General features: G+C 40.5%; 1 protein-coding gene across 6 annotated transcripts in view; it reads right to left on the minus strand.

Moving 5' to 3' along the window:
* Positions 1-1,627: 1,627 nt before the first annotated feature.
* The window catches only part of FGFR2 (fibroblast growth factor receptor 2), an 83,752-nt gene continuing 63,228 nt past the window's right edge, over positions 1,628-22,151 (minus strand). For all 6 annotated transcript variants that reach the window (XM_086751826.1, XM_086751825.1, XM_086751824.1 and 3 more), the window contains 9 exons: positions 19,554-19,705; positions 16,029-16,150; positions 15,307-15,417; positions 14,375-14,565; positions 10,805-10,927; positions 9,398-9,468; positions 7,459-7,596; positions 6,564-6,669; positions 1,628-2,803 (listed from right to left, as the gene is read on the minus strand). In XM_086751826.1, coding sequence (XP_086607952.1) covers positions 2,639-2,803; positions 6,564-6,669; positions 7,459-7,596; positions 9,398-9,468; positions 10,805-10,927; positions 14,375-14,565; positions 15,307-15,417; positions 16,029-16,150; positions 19,554-19,705 — 1,179 coding nt within the window. In that variant the 3' untranslated portion in view covers positions 1,628-2,638. The remainder of the gene's footprint in view (positions 2,804-6,563; positions 6,670-7,458; positions 7,597-9,397; positions 9,469-10,804; positions 10,928-14,374; positions 14,566-15,306; positions 15,418-16,028; positions 16,151-19,553; positions 19,706-22,151) is intronic.

Genomic DNA, 22,151 nt, shown 5'->3' on the forward strand with positions numbered 1-22,151 from the left:
AAGAACTAAAATAGAAACAAAGGAAAAGCAAATAAATTATTTAAAACAAAACAAAGGTAACCAAATAAGTTCATGTTATTCAATTGCTCCTTTTTCATCATGTTCCATCTTTAAAAAGATAGCAAAGTAGATGCTTTTACTTTCATTTCAATACAAGCAGAGAAAGATTCAAGATCTTCTGATATTCTTTAAGCGAATCTTAAAACCAGCCATGTGTCATTAGGAACACTGCGGTTTCTGTCAGACAGTAGCTACCATTGCTGCTAATAGCAATAGACGTCGTGGGGAAAGGGAATTGTTATTTTTTAGTGGAGCCACTGGGAATTTTTCAATCAGAAAATTCTCAGTTGGAAAACACCAGTTACTAACAGGCGCTGTTTTTAGAAAGTTTCTTGGGATTGGTACAGGATTGCTGGTCAAAGTAGAAAGAGATGAAAAGAAACCAAAGAATAGTTTGGTGTCTGGAGCACTTTTACAACATGTGGTGAAGACCAGGTTCAAGAACCCTTTTCTGGCTAACCTGAAGGAGTAATGTGACCATAACATTCCCATTTCTGTCTCAAGCACTAGCTAGTCTGGTGCGTCTTTCTTCAAGTAAAAAAAAAAAAAAATCCCCAAAAAACCACCGAAACAAAACTTATACTCTTTCCATGATGACTATGTCTTTCCATCAGTTACGTTTTTTTTTTTTTAATCTTCTACACAAACAGTCCTCCAGCCTAACAACAAATGAGAAACCTCAGGAATTAAAGGATACAGCCTGACTAAATGAAAAGAGACTATATTTTATGTCTACACTATGAACACTTCAAACCATATTCCAGCAAATAAGTGTCCCATCCCTCCATCACCAAAGATGGTACGTATGTTTGCTCAAATAACCCGCGTTATTCATGAAGAGACATTTATAACACAGAGGGAAAAGCATTACTCCTGAAGGAATTGCTTTGTAATCTAGGATCTACGATAAGGCCAACGGAAGCCTTTCTGGATGCGTTCCATCACTTGATGTTCAGGAAACCATTTTGTATGACACAAAGGATTAGGAAAAATAAGCTGCATGACATTTATTTTGTAATTTTAACATTAATATCTGTAGAAACATTTTATTGTCAGTACAAAAGTTAACAGATTTTAATACTTCTTTTACCCAATTAAAAAAAAAAATCACCACATAAAACAGTGTAATTTGCATTCATATCGCATGGCCACATCAGTGTGAGCGTTTGGAAAGTAAAAACACAAGACGTCCGTAAAAAGATACAAACAACAGTGATATTTTAGCACAGGCCAGTGCTATACCTACTGTTATGGAATGGATCAGAAGGAAATACTGGAGTCAGCATGAATTAATCCCTTTAAAAACACGCTGATATCCCTATGGCAAATTGTCGTTACAAACAACTTCTCTCTTTTTAACTTCAGTTACAATGGAGGAATAGTCTAAAAGGCAAAAGATCCAGGCCAGAAGATCTGGAACCCATTATCCAACTCAGGGAAGAGAACTGTAGTTAATTTGATGCATGTGCAACTCAGGGTAGCAGCTCAGCTCCTTTTAGAGCGGTACATTCTGCTATGGTTATAGACAAATTCATGTCTTCCCTTACTTTAGGAACCCTCTTTAAAATTTTCTCCTTTTTTTTTTTGTGTGTATGTGGAGTGATTCTGCTTTTTGGCCACGGGAAACATCGCTAAAGAGTTAAATTGCTAAAGTGACAGGTATTGAGAATAAAAGACTGTCTTGTTAAAGGATTTGGTTTTGACAAGAATAACCATCTGACACTGCAGTTTTTAACACAAATAAATCAAAAGTTTAATTCCCCAAAATTAGTTATATACTGTAAATATTTCTTTTTTTTAAAGATCCGAAAACTAGTAAAGTCTGAGCAACATATCTACTAGTTCTCTGTGCTGCCTGCATAGAAATGCCATTTAAATTACAAAAACACAACAACCCTATAAACGATTAACTGTTTTGTACATTACCAATTAGTTAATAAATTAATGATATACCATTTTCCCTGAAAGCAAAGTATTTTCCACCTTTGGATGGTGAAAATTAAGAAATTCTGTGTAAGAACAGCATTCAGCAAATAGCTGTTAAAAAAGAGACTAATTTGCTAGGTGGATTGGGACATCCATTTTTAAATCAATACAAAAAATAATTCATTGTAAATATATATAATATATATTTATACATATTTTGAATATATTTACATACATCCAGCACCTATATACTGCATTTGTGCTCTGTAAGTGTGTGCCAACATATATTTTCTCCAAATATTACAAAATACACAAGAAAGGCAGACCCAGAGTTTGCCTCAAGTCCAACTGGTCCATTGTACAAACAAAGTCTGTTGCAGCTTACAGGAAGCCAGAAAATTGAGAGCGATGGGTATCTAGACACAGCTCCTAAACATTCTTCTTTGACAGGAATATTTAAAAGTTGCAAATTATGAGATTCTTTCTGTAGGTTCTGAATGCTTTCCTCCAAGCTTTTTTTTTTTTCTTTTTTCCTTTTTCCATATTTCATATGTACAAGCAGAAACATTAAGGTCCTGGAGAAAAAGTTTTGTTTTGTGTATGGTAGGTAGCTTGATGTTCTTGGTTCTTTATTCCTCCGTATGATTTCTTTTCATGTTTTAACACTTCCATTCATGTGTTGGTACTTGGGAAGACAAGGTTCATAAGGCATTGGATCAGGAGAAAAAACAGAGTCATCACCTGAAGAACACGAACTCCTCGTGTCAGGGTAACTAGGTGAATACTGCTCGAGAGGTCCACTGAGGTCCAGATACTCCTGTGACAAAAGAAATAAATTGCATTTTTAGATAGTGAGTAAAACTGACAATAACGTGTTACCACTGGTCTGACTTGGCTTCATAATACAGTGGGTAAAAGAATAATTGAAAAGCGACACTCATTTCTGTAACACAACTGCGTTCAAGACTGCCTGTTGCTTAAATACCTCATAAAACAAGGAGCTCGACCAGAGAAAGAAAAACCGACCCAATAACCCGTTACTCTTCTGAAGTCCAACATCCCCAGCATCAGCCGCGTCACTGGAAATAAACATGCCAACCACATCAAAAGAGGACTTTTCACTCGCAATGATAAAAATGAAATTTCACCCTAAATAGAACCATTTTTGTTTAGCACATGGTAATGATTTGGAGAGGGAAAGATACTTCCAACTTTATATTCCTTTGGTCACTTTGAATATCTGTTTTATATTCTGTGATATTAAATTTGTGTCTAAACATGCAGTGGCATATGTGCAAAAAAGAACAGAAAGGAAAAAAAAATAAATTCACTAGATTTGAGGTTTTTTTACACTGCATATTCGTGTGTGTGTGTTCCAGAGTAGCCATGACCAAAGCAGTCATTAAAAAAGGAAATAATATCTGCTGAATCCAAGTTTGGGGTTAAGGCTCTTTTTCTAGAAACAACAGTTCTGGCAGAAGAATAAAGTTATTTTTCCCCTTGAAATGTTCCTTCTCTTTCAACTTCTAAAGGCAGCTGCATTCATTTAAATGCAATCTCTTCATTTGCTAAACCACAAGTTATGATCGTACTGATGAGACAAGTCTTCCACCTCAGTCGGTACTTTATGCTGCTGTGCTTAGGGTTGGGGTAATTCAGTTCTTCAGTTAACATATTTTTTTAAGTCAGAAATTCAATCGTTACCATATTATCATTAAAAAATGGTTACCATTTTAAAAGAAGGGAGGAATGTAAGTTTTGAAATGCCAATAAATACAGTAGACAGCAAGAGAAGGCAGTATCTATGGTTACTGCCTGTCTTGCTGCCTAGGCTTTTAGAAGATCCACGAGGACAATCTTAACCCTTATTTATCCATTAACAAACCAGTCCTACGTGATCAGAAATAATCAGCCACTTTGTAGACACACAGAAGAAGAAAGTATTCCAGTACTTGAAGAAAGAGGGCTTTCTCATGGGATATCAGGCACGGCTCCTCATATCAAAAGACTTGATATAATTCAGTTATGAATCCAGTACTGAACGCGGGATCCTTATCCCCTCTCCAGCCTCCTTGTCCAGTGCCAAGGGCCAGAGTCACATAAAAGGGCATAAGAAGTTTCCAGCATTAGGATGGTTCCTGGTGTTGATATAATGACAAAGCCATGAGGATCCATGTGGATTGGGGAAACATCACCCACAACTCTGGGAAACAAGGGGAATAGGGTCATTCTGGGGAAAAAAAAAACACCCCTCAAAACCAAAAAATAACAAAAACAAAAAACCCCAAAACGAAACACCCACAGAAAAACCCTACAGGTTTTTCTCTACAGAGAAGAGCAAGATGTTACCATTTAAGCAGAAATAATTACTTGCAGAAATGCAGAAGAAGATACTATTGCCTGCTCCAGCATTTTTTTGAGGTTGTTGAGCAAACCAGGCTGACCCTGTATCAACAGTGTCGTTGGGGGGAAAGGGAAAGTGGACGTATAAGCAGAAGAATAAGGATGGATGTGGATAAGAATGTGGAAAGGATAAGTGGAAGTATTGTCAGACTGATGCACGGAGGACCTGCACTTCAGGAAAACCGTGCAGATTACACAAAATCAGAGGTCTCAAAAGCTATGGAGGAAAATGGGACATGCTGGAGTTCTCAGGAGACACTGAGTGAGAACATGATGAGTTTTCAGGAACATAAAAAGTGCTGCAAAGACAAGTGAAATAATTTGCTTTCTATGTCCAGGACAAATATGACAAAAGTAGTATCTTGTGTTGAAAGGTAAGAGATTAGGAAAAACTTTCAAGAAGTAGGGCTAATGAAACACAGCAATAAACTGTCAAGGGGTGATGCAGAAATACAGCAGTGGAGATCTTTAAGAACAAGTTACATAAACATCTGTCAGGAATGACAAACATGGAGTGGATCCTGCCGTAGGCCGATCAGATGGACTGGACATGTTCCTGAGCTTTTTCCAGCTGTTTTTCCTATGATTCTAGTCTAAAGTAATTTACATAACCCTAAAGGCCTTTTCAGGTTACCTTTGAGATCCTTCCAGGTCCATGAGCACACGGACTGGGACAGCAAGACGGTTAAACGCACACGAAAAAGAAAGCAATGTTCTTTCCCAGGCTCAGAATTGCAGGCCAGAACCTCCTTCTTGAATTTGCAAATGCATATCCAGTCCAAGCCACCCAGCGCTCCGCAGTGGCAGCCAGCCCACCTCCAACCGCTCTTGTAAAATCATATATAAATTACGCAGGAAAAGATGCAGTCAGTACTGGATGAGAGGAAAACGGTAACGGTACGCAGAGCTGTGTTACCGACTCCGTAGGGAGCGCTTATTCCTGCCTCATCGCTGAGCCATCCCTCAAGGTGCCACTTCTTAGAGCAAACATTACAAAACAAAATCCAGATAAATTTATAGCTGCTGCTGAAGCCAAAACCTTTTTCAACCAGATCTACTGGGCAAATGATGACCACAAAAAATGGCATCCCCTTACTCAGGTTTGTCTGTCATCTCTGTTGCATACAGCTTTTCATAATGCTGCTTAATAATCTGGTTTTTATTTCTCCAATAATTCTGAAGAATCAGAAAGTAATGTTGAGGACCAATATAAAGCAATGCAAATCTTTTTCTACCTCCCCTCCCCGACAAAAAGTGCTATAATCGCAGCAAATCTGAAAAATGTATTTTGAGATGGCCAAAACAAAGTGCAACTTTCCTCTGTAAAGGTTTTGTTATTTTTTTTTCTTCCCATCATAAATATGATTTCTCAGAAATGATAGGAATTTACAAAATATTTCTGGGGCACCAAGCACTTTCTCTCAAAAGAAGCTTCCACCAAAAGAATCAACATTTCCATCACTTGTAATCTTCCTCAAAGGTGCATGTGGTTTAGTGATAAGAGAACCGATCCCTCTGTGAATACCCTAATCAGTGTGCTCCTTGCTAAAACTAATAATATCTCAGACCTCTGAAAGAACGCTCTTCAAATAGAACCTTTTTGCATGCATATATCCCAACCTGAAGCAGGACCTTTGGATAATTGGATGGCTGTTCACACGTTCCCCATGGGTCCTCCTTCCCTCCACAGAGAGCTATTTCAGTGAACCTAATTCACTCTCAGACATATAATCTGAAATCCACCATTGATGATTTCTCCTCTTCTGACCTAGATATCATGCCTGGGGATCAAACTGAGTCGATAAATGAAAAACACCATGAACTCTACATCTCTCCTTCACATGAAACTCATGTTGAAACATAAACATTGCCTCTGAACCTGCCACATGTAGTCCCTCAAAACTGCTATGTAAAAAAAACATCAAAAGATGCAATGAGAAATAAACAAAAACACTTTAAAGATGTGTTTCTGTTTAGCTGCACAAATCAAGGCATAATGGCAAGAAACCAAGGATTTCATAGGACACATAGTTTAACTGCGTGTAACCTCAGAGGACAACGACAAACAGAACAAGAAGAGAACTTGAGCAGGATTTCATAATTGAATAAATTCCATCCGTCTCCTGAACCATTTGTTCTGATCTGCAGCTTATGGAGGGAAACAATTTACCTACCTCATTAGTTGTGAGAGTGAGAATCCGATCCAAGTCTTCTACCAACTGTTTAAAAGTCGGTCTCTGCGAGGGCACAGCATGCCAGCAATCTCTCATCATCATATAGCTGTAAGAAATACACATTTTCTTGGCTTAATTAAAATCACACGTCCTTCTCATAAACCTTTTCATACACAATGTCCTTTATTACAAGTAAAGCAGCGAACACCCACAGCCCTACACATGGACCAGTGACTTCCCCAAAATTGTGCAATACTCCCTTCCCTCAAAGGTGCATTTCTGCTCCTGTGTCTCTCCTGCCCAGTGTCTAAATTATCTTTTGTGGACCCAATTCTGTAGCCTTCTGTCCTGGGAATTCCAATGGTATTACATTACACATGCTTCAAAATTTTGGCACGTTAAGGATTGTAAAGTGAAGAAATTAAAATGGAAAAAAAAAATTAAATAGTTAAGAGCTATACGGAAATATTATAAAGAGAAAACATTATCCCCCTCATCACCAGAAGTTCCCAGATGTTATTTTGTTGTGTACAACACCAGTCCAATGTACCTTACATATGACTGGTGGTATGTGTGCCATTTTGCAATTTTCATATTAATTAGATTAAAATAAAACAAACATGGGTGTAAAAACACTGATGAAGACTGGCTTCTGGATGATCTCTTCTTTTTAAAATGGGATTTCAACGGGTGTGTAAAGAAGTATCCTCTGTCAAACAGCTCCTGAAGATCTTTTCATACCTTTCCTTTACATATCTATGGACACATACATTTATCCACAGTTTCAGACTCAAGCTGTTCGAAAAATGTTTGATTCTGCTGGGGGTAGAATTAACCACGTGAATTCAGTACGGTTTGTGCCCTTCAACCCCAGTAAAGCAACAAGGGTCCTTACAGTTCATTGGTGCAGTTGGCAGGTTTATCCATTCGGTGCCCTTCTTTAAGCAGCTTAAAAAGTTCCTCCACTGGGATTCCTGGGTAGGGCGATCCTCCTAACGTGAAGATCTCCCACATTAACACACCAAATGACCAACTAGAAACCAAAGAGAAAACTGCGTTAGTAGATCAGTCTTACTGCTGAAAACAGAGATGTGTCTGCAGCAGATGCCGTGACTGCTGGTCCCTCCCTTCCAACTCCGACCGACCAGATAGGGACATCGGTCTCTGAAGTTCATCAGATGTGTGGGCAGCATATAGAACAGGGATCGACCTGAGCACGTTCTCAAGCACACCCTTTGCCTTTATCTGGTGTGCTCCGAGCACCCAAGTTTCCAGGGCTACTGCAAAGAACTGCGTCTTTACAGCTTTGCTTACTGACACAATATTCACAGCTGGGCTGGTTTGCAGTTATGCAGTGGGATATTTTGGAAAAAGCAAACTGTTCAAAACAAAAATATTTTGCATAATTTTGTTCTTCTGTTTTTTTTTTAATTAATTTTTGTTAGGAAATGAAGGAGGATCATTTAAAGCCAGTTTTCCTGCCTGCTTGCCACCTCCTCCAGCGCCTGCCCCATCTCGCCTCGCTGGCGACCTCAGGCTCTTTGGCAGGCGGCTTTGCCAGGTGAGCAACAGCACAGAGCGTGCTGGCTCCCGAGCTTCTCTGCAGCTCTCCTAGCTTGGCAGCACCGTCTTCTAGTAAACTATTTGCACAAACGTACGATAATATTATCTTTAGCCAGCTTCAAAGTCACCACGGGGCCAAGAGCCTCCAAGTTCCAGCACTGAAATCCTCATGCTCCCTGACTGCTGGGGAGCTCAGGCTGGCTTTCAGTCCTGAACCAGTGGTGTACTTCACATTCACTTTAAATATTTTGCCAAGATGTTATTTTAAAACAGAAGTTTGATCCACCCTTAACTGTGTATATACTTTCCTTCGTAAATAATGTAAAGATTGCAGGGAAAACCTCAGTAAACGCTTTTCTTAAGGAGAGAGCAGCTCAGGAAGTGCACCCAGGTTAAAGAAAAAGGAGATCTCTCTTATTTTCTCCACACTGCCCTTCTTTTTAACCCTGCACTGACATGCATAACCTTTTACACCTGTGCTGGGAAGCATCCAGCCCTTTACGGTTAACAGCTTCTCTTGGAGAAATAAAAAACATAAGATCTTCATCTGCATCGCATAAAAAATACACGTCTACTTCAAGCTCAACGCATGCGAGTACTGTGATGGGCCTAGGAAACTGTAATAGGAAGCAGAATAAATCCTGAGCGGTTGCATCAGCCAGCGACTCCGTGCACACATTAAAAGATTTTGAAGTGTCAGGGTCCAACGATTTCCTACTACATGTGAAGTACTGCTGGGAAGCAACACCACTTCTAAAAAATCAGAGAAAACTTTTCCAGTGTACCCAGCCAGCCTATGTTTTATTGTATCTAATCTTAGCACAAATTTTTTAATAAGAAGTTTTCAGAACCTCTCTTTTCTTTCTTTCTTTTCTCTCTCTTTTTTTTTTTTTTTAAACCTGAAGGAAGTCCAGAGTATGTCAAAAGCCAAGCAAATTAGATAGACTCTTTGTAGCTGCACATCCGTAAATAAGTTCAAGGGGGGAAACTTCCGCACTGACAGAAGGAGGTTAGCGTTTTCCACCTTTGATGTGCTTTGAAACTGGGCAGATTAGTAACAGAGCACTGGTTAGCAGTCTACCATAAAATCCTCACTTTCTAAGGGCAAGTCCTGTTCCGTCTACTAATATGTGAAACAGAAGAAAACGCTTAAAGGTAAAGGACAACAGGAAAATTTGAAATATCCTAGAAGTACCCTAAACTTTAACGAACATAAACCAAAACAACCCCCCTTCCCACCCCCCAACACCCATTCACATCAGGGCACTTACACATCGCTTTGGTGCGTGTAAACTCTGTCAAACAGAGCTTCTGGAGCCATCCACTTTACTGGAAGCCGTCCCTGTAAGTTTGGAGGGGAAGGGAAGAAAAATTAAAGCGGCAGCAATTCACAGGATGATTTCAAAACCAATTTTTTTTTTTTAAATTAATCAATTCTCAGACAACAGTCTGATAATGCAAACCAGCACATAATTTACCTTTAAGAATTCGGGGGGGGGCGGGCGGGGGAGAACACGACATGTTATATGCACAAAGCAGGGAAGCCGTTAAGAAAAATGGACATAAACACTGAAGATAAAATTAAAAGCATTGAAGTTCCCAGACTGCTTGCAAGGAGAACAATAGGATAAACAAATCAAAATAAAAAAGACCATTCCACTATGGCTCTTTAAAGAAAAAAAAAAAAAAAAATCCTCTGAAAAATAGGCTTGTCTGCAAAAGTAAGTTGATGACTAAACCCAAGATTTTTTTTTTCCTGTTCCACCTTTTGCAGTGACCCAAAGCTCACGGTCACAACTGCCTGTTGCTCTGCACACAGTCTGCTCTGCTCAGCGCCCAGGAATCGCACTAACTGTGATACAAAGAGGGTTCAGCTCCCTCCAGTACTGACACAGCCATAACCTGGTCGCTCTCTCTTTTGGAAGTAGGCAGATATTACCGTTAAAATGCCATTAATCACTTAGTGCTTTATTTTCACAGATAAGTCACTTAACATGATCGTTTATAATTAATATTTATACAAATAATTAAAGTCTGTAGAAATGAAAAGCCAAGCATAGTTCATCGGGATGTTAAGAGACCTCTGAGAAAGTGCTGTAAGCTGTTCAAACCAGTAACTACATCTAAAAAGTTTTATCTTCGTGATTTGGTACAGGTTAACCAGCAAAACGGTGACAGAGCTGGGGGTAAAAATCAGTTTTCTCAACCTCTAGCCCCATTCTGACACTACTGCCATAACTTGTACGTAACAAGCTAAGTACAGGCAAAAAGCACAAAGCTGGATGTGGCATTACCACACATAAACAGGATTTTTATTACTATTATTGCTAGCACAGTTTATACGGTGTTTTTCAAGATCCTAGGCTTGCTCCAAAATGAGCTGGAATCAACAGGAATATTTCCACTTCTTGCAAGCAACTGGAGTCGGGGACATACAAAAACCAATTCTTGCATTTTAGCATTTCTAATAAACCATACAACATGCAGCCCCTTTGGTTATCTTTGTAACTGTCGCTGTCAGAGGGGACAGAAGTGCTTATGTCCTTGAGCCCTGTTTTCTGTCTGCACTGAAAAGTGAGGCTGCTGTAGCAGAAGCCCATTAAGTGTACAACCACAGTTTTGAAGAGCATCATTGAAAGAAACACTTGTTTCCAGAGATAAGAAAACTATCCACTTACATTAGTAGTCTTTTTATAATAATCTATGTTGTTGATGTCTCTGGCTAAACCAAAGTCTGCTATTTTCATGACATTATTTTCAGTTACCAGGACATTTCTTGCAGCCAAGTCTCGATGAATACACTGGAAAGAAAAGGAGAGAAAAAAAAAAAAAAGGCCCACTGAAGTAAACTGCTGTAAAAGTGAAATTACTTCTGCACCATGACTAAGTCTCCTTTACAGATTTTAACCTAAAGCACAAGGTGAGAAAGCCACACATGTACTACAAGCCTGGGAAATATAATTGTCTTAATTATCGCAATCCATCCCCTCAGCTGGTATTTCCAAGATGAACAACGGCCCTAAGAAGCCTCTTAGAAAAACCTGCTTTATTTAAGACTTATATTTTGCTAAGGGTGAAAGCTTGGGCAGTGACCCAGACTGTGCCATGCTGTTTGTGATTCACGGTTTCACTTGTCCAGGTACAGGTATTGCAGTGCTTTCATCACAAATACTGTTAATGAGCAGTTTATTAAGTTGCTTCTCTTAAATTATATCATCTCACCAGAGCTAAAACCTGACAGTCTGGATCAGTGCAACCACTTTAATATAAAAGACCTTAATATGAGAGATAACCACAGAATATAATTTTAAAGTATGTCTAGGGTGTGTTTATTTACTTCAACCATAGGACTATAACAATTTAATCAAATAAAAAAAAAAAAACAAACCCAACCAAACAACACAATGGCTGGACTGTTTGCTTTTTAAACAGCTTTGATACTGAAACTAAAAATGTTCTCTCCTCAGAGATTTTTCCTTCATGTCAGCATTATCCTGAAAACTTGCTACTGATCCCTGACACTGAAAGGATGCTGTGATTGCTCTGGATGTTATTCCTGTGTTTAAGCAGCCCTGTTAGGGTTGATATGAGGTGGTAGCAGGGGCTGGTAAGAAACATTGCATTTGGAATCCCCTCAGGATATTCTACTTCTTTTCAACTTTGTTTTTTTTCCCCTGCTCAATTTTGGATTATTCTTTATGCTGCCCTCTTTATTTCAGCATGTGCATAGACTTTCTGGACTGAACAACTACCAAAAAAACCCTGTACAACAGCCAATTTCTTTCTTGCATTACAACTTGCCCCAGCAATTTTCTGAGATCTCTTATCCTGCATGGGCAAAATGAGCCTACAAAGCTTCTGCTCCTCACTGGGTTAGTCATTGGGAACTGCCAGGAAAAACCTGCTCCAGCAATGCCTTCATGTGCGCAGGACCAGACAACAGCACATGCTTTTGGCATCAAATCAGTCTTCTAATTCAGCATCAGCAATGCTACACCAGCAGAAAAAATACAGGCCAGCCTTCCTGCTTCCCTGCCCCTGTTCTCAAGCCCTACAAGAACATCCTCCAAGAGGCTAGGAACTCAATCCAGCTGCCCACAGAGAAGTACGCATTGTCACCTGAGATGCCCTGTGATATCCAAGGTATCTTGATGAGACTACCAGGGGCGACACAGGATCTACAGCTTTCCAGAGCGGCAGGCTGGGGGTACCACAGAGCATCTCAAACGGCACGTAACACCTCTGAGTGAATACAACAATGATTCAAACCCTGCTGTCTTGTGTCAATATACTTCTGCTTTCTCATACCCTACAGTTTTACAGCTGAGACTCTTCCTATCTTCAAAATGGTGCCATTATTGATTTCCATAACTGGCAGGTTTCATAGTGACCCACTGGCCCTAGTGATTTGCTTTTTCTTTGCAATGATCTGGGCCAGCTCCCCTATTGTTCTTGCACCGTACTGCAACGATGGAGAGGACATGTCAACAGAATTTTAAAAAGCACCAATCCAACTTTGAAACAACATCCCATTTCCAATGTACATTACTTGTAAGGGAAGAACTTTTTGTGAGGAAAAAAAATCTTCTTTACATTCCCCCCCCCACTTTTTTTTTTCTTTTTTTGGTCTCAGTCAGCCATTTATTGGATTGAAATAACAAGAACACTGGCCTTCTCACAATTCCTGCATGACAGAAATACCGTGAGAAGACCAGCTCTCTCACTATTCCAGCTCAACAAATGGATCCCTAAGGGGAAAAGAACTAGTGAAATACAAACAGAAATGGTGGGATATCTGAAGAACTGGAATGAATAGTTTTACTATGTGCCGCCTTTGTTTTCCCTCTGCCTTGTGCAATGCTTCACATTCTGTCAAGTTCAGCACAGTGCTGATCAAGTGTTTTTGCAAAGGAACTGGACCAAGCATGAAATGGTTCTGCCATGTGCATCTGTGCGAGAGCACACCTTCTTCACGTGTCCTACAACAGCACTTGAGAGCTTCTCAGGTGGAAGCTTGTTCTCAGGATTTGCCAATCAAAAGATTCATTTTTTCTTTTCCAACACTTCTTTTTTTCTTGGGACATGGCTCATTGCCAGGCAAATGTTTCATTATCTTAGAAAGAGCTATCCTAAGGTGCTTTACCTAATACGATACTCATGCTTACTTCATCAGAAGATTTTCTTTTGGTGTCATGCATGTCTCCCTGTCTACCCTACTGCGCTGAGAATTACTCCTTCAAAACAATAGGTAAAAGCAAAATTAGACCTCAATTCCCCCTCCTTCTAACCTTTACAAGTGCAGAAAAGTAATTAAAAAAAATTACTCTGCACAACAGGAACAGATATTTACTCTCAGCTCTGGTCTGGTTAAAAACAGCTCCATACTTGGGAGTGGACACGACTGGAAACCAGTATAAATCCCACTAACCACTCCACATCTCACAGGAAGTACTTATCATCAATATCTGGTGCTTTGGTTTAGCCATCGGGTCCAAACACCACCCAGGGTATTCACGATTGCTTGTCCACCAAGCCACAATATGTTTACAGAGTTAGTTATATAGGGCTATTTAAGGTTTCATAACTGTAATTCAATCAAATTACTGGTTTAAAAAAAAAAAAAACATTCAAAGTAAAGCTGAAGAAATAAGTGTCTAGGGACAGGATAAATAAATTCTTTCAAGCTTAGTCCCCTGACAAACACCAGTTTTAAGTAAAGCACATAATTTACAGTGACTAATACACTCCACTTATTTTTGCCTTTTCTGTTTAAAATTTTTGGCCTGATATCTTGTGGTCTTCTCAACTGTGCCCGTTATCATTCTGTAAATCCTTTCACTAACTGAATTCATTTATTTTACATCACTACGTGAGCCGGTTTGGTCGATTGAACTGGAAACAGAAGGCAAATGGTGCCTGATGTCTCATGGGTGGAGTAATGTGACTCGTGTCATCAAGTGACCACCTGTGCTTATGAATTCAAAGTGCAGATATGTACGTAATATTTACTTTAAATGATCCCTTCCGGGCCTCATTTTACCAATGCCATTAAACAGAGATTAAAAACTTTAAGTGTATTAATTTTCCCACCAATTATCAAGAGTGTGGATTATGCAACTTGTTTGAGAAAGGTCCTTCTCCCAGCAAATTCTTGAACATAAACGAGATGAGAACAAAATTCAACTTTAAAAAGTGCCTAACAAATACACACCCTGTGCTTTGTGCAGTACTTGCTGAGTTCTACCTACTTTTTGTGATGCCAGGTACTCCATGCCTCTTGCCAACTGGTATGTGCATGACACTAAGTCCTTGAATGTCATCTGCTCTTCTGGTACCCTGTTAATATCAAACGAGTACTCCATCCCCGGCGGGCGGCGCGTTCGCAGGTACTCACGCAGGTTTCCTTTGGAAGCATACTCAACTATCACGTACAACGGACCTTGGGATAAACAGAATAGTATGAAAACTGGAGTAAGGTCAAAGGGTAAAATGTTTTGACATAAAGACGCTTTTAGCACTCTAGAAAAAATGAACTGAATTAATAAATGTTTAACTGCGAAATCAGTAAGCACAACTTGAAATAAAAGGAGGTCTGGACCTGGCAAAGTGACTGGCCCAAACCTGTGTAGGAGGACAATGGCAGAGCTACAACTACTGTCTGATAGTACCTAAACTCTGACCGATTCCTTCCAGACTATGCCATGTCCTAAAAGCAAGCATTTTCAAACAAGAAAAGCCACAAGATCTCAAACAAGGGGAAACTGCTTCTTAAGATTTTTTAATTTCCAGAATTTTACACCATTCTGCATCGCTTTACATGACACAATTAGCTTTTAATAAAAACACTGTAGAAAGTAAAAGTGCTGATTTCAGATTCATGGGATACAAGTTCCACTAAAGCAGGACTGACAATTCAGAACAACAGGTATGGGTAAAACCCCTGTAAAATGTCTTTTTCTTCCCTACAGCAAGGGATTAGAGAGTTTTCATGTGATATAGTACCCTTTCTCATATTAAACCTGCAAGTATAATGAGAGACAGAAGTTAAAATATTGCTGCTAAGCTGAGGAAATGTCTAAAAATCCCATCATGGCATAACTGTTTCCTTAAAACCTCCTGAGAAATTATGATTAATGAGACCAGTAGGAAAGTCCTGGCTTACTTTCTTTTCTCTACTCACCATCCTGAGTACAGGCTCCAAGGAGATTTATGATATTTTTATGCTTCCCAATCATCTTCATCATCTCCATCTCCGACACCAGGTCGGATAGATCTTTTTCTGTAGCATCATCTGTACAAGACACAAGTTCAGTTATTTTCTAGCGTGCCAGCCCGAAATCCACTAAGGCTCACCAGTTGGTGTAAAACCTGTGCTTCAAAGTGCAGAACACAGAACTTGTTTTCCAGTATGCACTGTACCTTTTACAAAGTCATACATTATGTCCTCAAAAAAATACTCTCAACCTCTTTGATGGCCTAACCACTACTTCATATGTTAAGAGGCAACACAGTAATATCAGACATAAAAATGCTGTCCTTAGCTATCAAACCGCCAATAACTCTGTCTTTCCTGCAAACTAACCTTACAATTAAATTGAAAATAAATAGGCATCAACCACCTGGAGCGAATGTACACATGGAAAGCCTCTGACGCGAACTAAACTAAAAGCAGAGAGACCCACACAATGCTCATACATCTCCTGGCTCCTAAATACTCACTGTTCAAGATAAACATGCTGTCAAAGGCATAGATTTACACCCCAAACTGCTGAAGGCTGAGGTCAGCTATGTGCTCTTTGACCCTCCCTACGATGACAGAGTTCAGATGCCACAAAAGAAACTTTTTGTGGATGAGAACCACCATATCGCCCATTCTGATCCCTAATCACCCAATCTTCTTACCTTTCAACATCTTCACCGCCACAGTCACCGCTTCTTTTGGCCTGTCTTTGTCAATCCCCACCGCTTCGGCCATGACGACTTGCCCAAAGCAACCTTCTCCCAGGGGTTTACCCAGCGTCAGCCTAGAGGTGTAAACAGCAGATTAACACACCGCATCTGGTGAAGGGACGCGACCGGAAAAATTCCAGGGCTAAATATAAAAAGCTTTCAACAATTTGCTGTAGCATGAAAAGTCTATCGCATAGAACTGATGAGACTCATTGGTTTTCACACGCACTGCAATATGTTTCCTTAGGGACGACACTGCGAGCATCTCACACGGGCAGATCAGTCGCTAAACTCGGCTTTTAAGCTCTCCCTGTCCTCGTAACAAGAGGCTGTACTCGATGGCTAGCGGCGAGACACAGCACGGAGGGGCCGAGCTTTCAAAAAGCATCAGGCTGCAGCTGAAATTGAGGAGCAGCCAGCAACACACAAGCTGTTCCTGTCATTGTAAGACAGCCGGTCGTCATCGTCTTCACCTTAACTGCAAGGAGATGAAAGAAAAGTTTCTTTGTGTGTGTTGCCACGTGGTGGCTTTCAGGCAGCTGACGATTTTTGTAGTAAAGGTTGGTATCAAGAGCAGGGGGATGTTTTAAATATTATTAACTCCTGTGATACAATGGCACAGTGCAAACAGAAAGGCAAGTCAAATATGCTCTGAGGCAGCTTAATTTTAGCTCAATATTCATATTCTTGCTTTCTGTTTGGGGACACGGGCCGTGTGGACATTTGCTGAAGGGAAACGGTGTGCTGAAGGGATTGGCCAGGACAAGGACAGCAAGTCAGCAGAAATCATATTTGGGCACTGCTGTGGGTAATTATCACACCCATTTCTCTTTCGTGGGGCTAATGAGGTGGTCACAGCTGCCTTCTTGCGGGGAAGAGGAGGGAGGATGAAGGCGGGAGAAGGGGAAGGGAAAAGAGGCCGGCGAGCGCTCTGGAGAGGTTACTGCAGCGAGAGCCCGGGTAAAGGCGCCCACGATGCTCGCAGGCCTTGAACGGCTGCCAGGAGCTGCCGCGGCCGCCAGCTCCACTCTTCTGCTGCAAGTCCCAGTGCGGCTCACACAGCGGCCACGCTCTCCCCCCACAGCCCGCACGAGCGGCAGCACAAAGGCAGCACCTCTGCGGGACAAAGCACTTGGCAGATCTTAACATCCCCTACAAGACATCTTCTCCACGGCCTCCTCCCAGACAGCAAGATCACTCTTCCGACATCCTCACACGTTCCCCCAGTGCTTTGATCCTTTAAGGGGCGAGACAGGACGCTTTATTTGCCCACAGCTGGGTCTAGCCCAGCGGCTGCTTCTTGGCTTTGGGCTCTTTGCTGCCACAAAGCCATGTGCGAGGGTAACAGAAGATGCCTCATGTCTGCAACACCCAGGCTCTGCTCGCAGAGTGGGAGGCAGAGGCTGGGGGAAACTGAAACTCTGTTCTAATCACGGTATCAATGCAAGAAACTTTTTAAAAAGAGCAGTCATTAAGCGGGTTATGCAAAAGGCATTTTGTAGAGAGATGTTGATCTCAACTTCATGCGGATGAAGAGAAAATAAAAAAGAAACTTCAAAGCCTCTGGGTAGAATCTTGTTGGTTCCAGCCTAAGTGCTTAAGGGCAAGATTCAGGCTCCGTTACTCACAGAGAAGATCATCTAACATCCAGAAGCAGTGCCACACAGAAATCAGGGAGGGTGCTCAGCAAGTTTGATGCTGTTAGCGTTATCCAGTGTGGAGGCCAGATCCAGAAAAGCATCTTCATAACAGAGTTCTTAAGGTTTTAGCTTTCCATGGCCAAAAGCAAATTCACAGAAATATGAAGGGACTCATTCTGAAAAGCATGGACTTCTGTCTTCCCCCGTGAAATACAGGGAGAGGCCATCATACCATCAACAGAAGAGTGACAGACCAGGGCTAAGTGATTTGGAAACCCCGCTTATCTGCTCAGGCGCAAGACAGAAGTGAGAGGTGCCTCCTCCCACGGACAGCCCACAGTCTCCTCGTCAAACGCGGTCTCTGCCTCGGCGAGAAAGCCTCAAGCTGTTTTGGATTGGTTTCTAAAGCAAACGCGAGTTTAAAAAGGTGCAAAGACTGAAGGGCAGCATGTGCTATGCTGAGGTCATCCTGCATTTTCTCCAGAACTAAAATTGAATTTAGAATCTTGGCAGAGAACAAACATTTGCATTGGAAACTGGTTAATTTATGTGCTATTGCCCTGTTAGGACTAAAGTAACAAACCCCTCATTGTGTGCCTCCTGCCCCCCAACCTAATAAACTGCCTCTAAATAGCCTCCTTTCATTGCAGATCTGCTCCACCTACATTTGTGCTGAATGCTGGTTTTAAATGTTTAGCACACTAAAATTTTCCACATTTAGTGTATCCCCCCAGGGCATGGGCTGACAGAAGTACATATACAGGCCCTCACTGTTGACTAGAATGCTGCAGGTGGCAATTACAGCATTTTGCACTAGTTTTCAGCTACATCATTAAAATAATTTCCAGAACAGTTGTCAGAAGGTTCAAAATTACAGCTCTTCTATCCAAAAGTTACAACGCTGAACTTTGAAAGAGAACTGTTCAGGATAAAAGGTGTTATTTTTCTCAAAGCCACCTAAAGACTTCTTAAAGTTAGTACTAACTTTACTATATAATCATAGTTCTACCTGTGTTAATATTATCTCCCTTTTACATGTCTTTTAGATTAAGAAATATGGTTACAGCTTTAATTAGATTATTCAGCAGCTCATTTTGCATGCTAGCCAACAGACTTTGAAGAAATATTATGTAACTATATGAATTTGCATACACCAAAATTCAGTATGCTCTGCTTGAAACCTAATCCTTTTAAGCCACAGAAGTTGTACAGAAATATACACAATATGCAAAATGTCCCATTAAATCAAAAACCATCATCTCCACTAATACAGCCTAATACATAATCAAGATAAAATCTTACCCAGCAGGTCCTGGCAGAAAGAAAATACTGTCTAATCCCGTATTTTAGACTTTCTCTATCTCCTGCATGATATTTTATTAGCTATTTTATAAATATTAAACAGTTAAGTCTCATATGTGAACTAAGAAACATCGTTTAATATACAGAGGTATTGCGCAGGGAAATCTCAACTGCCCTTCAACAATGCTTGTATGTGGACATCTCTTGCAGTCTAAATCTATATATTTTGAAATAACATGTCAGATTTGCTCCTTTCGTAACAAAGGAGCTACATTTCAGCAGGGCATCTGAAAACCTACCAGAAATCTGAAAATAAAATCAGAATGCCAAGCAGAGAAAATTCAGCTTCTATTTAAAAAAACCCACTGATTTCAGATAATTGAATTGGATCTTGATCTTCAGAGGAGGTTCAGGTAATTGAGATTTTCTTTTAACTAAAGAAACTCTGGCAGACACTGGGGAAGATGTTTCCTCTCACGCTGCGTCATGTTTTTCAGACATGTGTAGGTAGTGTTAAGAAAAACGAGCTACGTACTTATCTCTTGGAAACTCCCATTTTGGGTCTTCTGGCAATTCATATTCCGAGACTCCTGCCAGCATGGGGGCATCGGCAGTCGAGGAGAGGCGAGTAGTTATCCTCACCAGAGGCGTGTTGGAATTCATGGAGGAGCTCGAGTCGGCCGACACCTGTTGTTGCAATACAAGATGCAAGAAGAAAAAAGGAGGAGATGTAATCTTGACCCAATATCTGAAAAACAGCAGTACCTGATAACTGAGCCAGCTCAGAACAGTGGTGTTAGGAAGTGGCTAACAGTTTTGTTTCTCGGGCACTGTTTTCACGCATTTACCCTCCCTTGTAAGCACAATACTGACTCTAATGGCTGCCAAGGCTGTAAGTCTGTCCCGTAGGGCAAAAACTATATAAGTTTTAAATACATTCACTTAAAAGATAAATAAACTTTTCCCTCTTTTTGTTTATCAAATTAATATTTTTTTAATCAACTGAGAGTATTTATATCACCACCTTCAGATACCTAAGTGGGCAGCTTACACTGCGAGCAGACGTTACCAATAAGCTCTCTTCTTCCACTCACTTCTACCTACCCACGTCACCTCTTCTTTTCACAAATCAGCACACAATTTACTGGTTTTTGGTGTTACTATTAAGTTGAAATTTTCAATTTTTAACTGAAAAATAGTATTTTTGGAGGTGCTCACGTACTTTTCATCAGCGCCAATGATGAAGATCACATGCATGTTTGTTATTGTGTAGGAAATGCTGGATTCTCTCACATATTTTCTAAGCATTCAATACTGAAAGCATCAAAAAGCTATCACAAGAATTGAGGGATACTTAAGTTTTCAGTCAACTACATTCAGAATTAAAAATTCTGCAGGCAATGCAGAGAAGAGCTCATAAAAATAACTTATGATGTCCAATGCTTTGAAATGTAATTAACTTTGGAGTATGATTTTTCATTGGCCTCAACAACACCACATTTTCCTTAGAGCACCAAAGGTACTTAATGATGACTGCTTTGAAAAAGGAGGCAGCTATTCCCATCCATGTAACACATCTTGTTTTGGGGTGAATGGTGTATCTTCCACATGGCTCTTTCTTCAAATCTGCAAGCAACAGCCTGCTGTCTGTCGACCTCAAGGGTTTCAAGTCAATACGAACACAAAAGAAAAATGTTTGTATTGCCAACTCCGTCCCCTCCTTTAAGTGTGAATCCTCCTTCTCTCTTCAGGCCATGACAAGTCTTGACCAAGCACAAATCCGGTGGCCAAGGCGGGACGAAGGTTGTCTCGCAATGCCATTGCTGGTACCTGTCCTCACATCAGGTGGCAGGACGTTCTTCTTGGCCAGCATCGTTGGGACCCTGCCCAAGCTGGAAGCCTACAGCATCGGAATAACTACCACTCTTGACCTTCGTCCTCATCACCTGGTGTCAACTTTGACACCAGGTTTGCTTATGTAAAGTGCTACCAGGCTACAATTTGTTCTAGAGGCCTTATAACTAGATTGTTAAAAGTAATTATAAGCAAACAGATCCTAATAGCATTAGAGTGCAAATCAGCGACACACAGTGATATGAACACAAAATCCTCTTGTCTCTATTACACCTGATAAGCACAACTCAGTGCTCCCTTATTTCAAGTCCAATTGACAATTACAACGTCTCAGCCCACGAAATGACTCAGGCTCCTCAGAATGGGTCTGAAAGGCTTTTGCAACTATGTCATGCTCTCACACAACGTATTTTGACAAGACAAGGCTAAGGCTCTCAAATGAATTCCTCATCATGACTCTGACAACCTGTTTTGTTTGAGGTGTTTTTTTGCAGGTCAACATCCTCAAAGCCATCTCATCAAGTGGACTTGGCTTCTTGACACATTTTTCCCAAGACCAGAGATTAAAACCAGAAAGATGTTCAGAAGCTTCAGCTTCTGCATGCGAGATGTGGTATCTATGGAACAAGAGAGTAACTGCACAAATAAGACTACCATTCACAGAAGAGTGGTGGACTGCTTTCCCCCTTGTCCATCCCATCATTGTTCATGTTAAGATTTACATTCAGCAAATATAAGTACCTGGCACATTCCTCTAGGCTAATAAATATGGTGACCACTTGGGATACAAAGAGGAAACTACTAGTAAGGCAGAGTACGTAGCTCTAAATAAACCAGTACGTGAATACTGAAGAGAGAGATGCTGCTATGCCCAGCCTAGAGGGGAACACATCTGCTGCAGCTGAAATGCTCACTCAGAGCTGCATGGCAGGTCAGCAAGAGAATCCAGGCTGGAATCAGACTTTTACTTATTTTTTCTGTTAATTTTCATTATTATTTCACTAGAGTTTAAAACTAATGCCTCATGAAACAAACTAGCTCAGGAATAAGAAATGTGTAGATCTCCACAAACAATGTGGCAACTCCTCCTGAATTTAATTTCTCTTATTTCTGTCTGACTTTATTCAAGTCCTGATTTCTTTATATATTTATTTATTTACTAACACTGCCTTTACTTTCTCTTCTCTTCCTTTGTCATTATAGTCATCAGGTGTAATAGAGACAAGAGGATTTTGTGTTCATATCACTGTGTGTCGCTGATTTGCACTGTAATGCTATT

The sequence above is a fragment of the Chlamydotis macqueenii genome, chromosome 7 (genome assembly GCF_036417535.1).
Source record: "Chlamydotis macqueenii isolate bChlMac1 chromosome 7, bChlMac1.mat, whole genome shotgun sequence".
Classification (NCBI taxonomy): Eukaryota; Metazoa; Chordata; class Aves; order Otidiformes; family Otididae; genus Chlamydotis; species Chlamydotis macqueenii.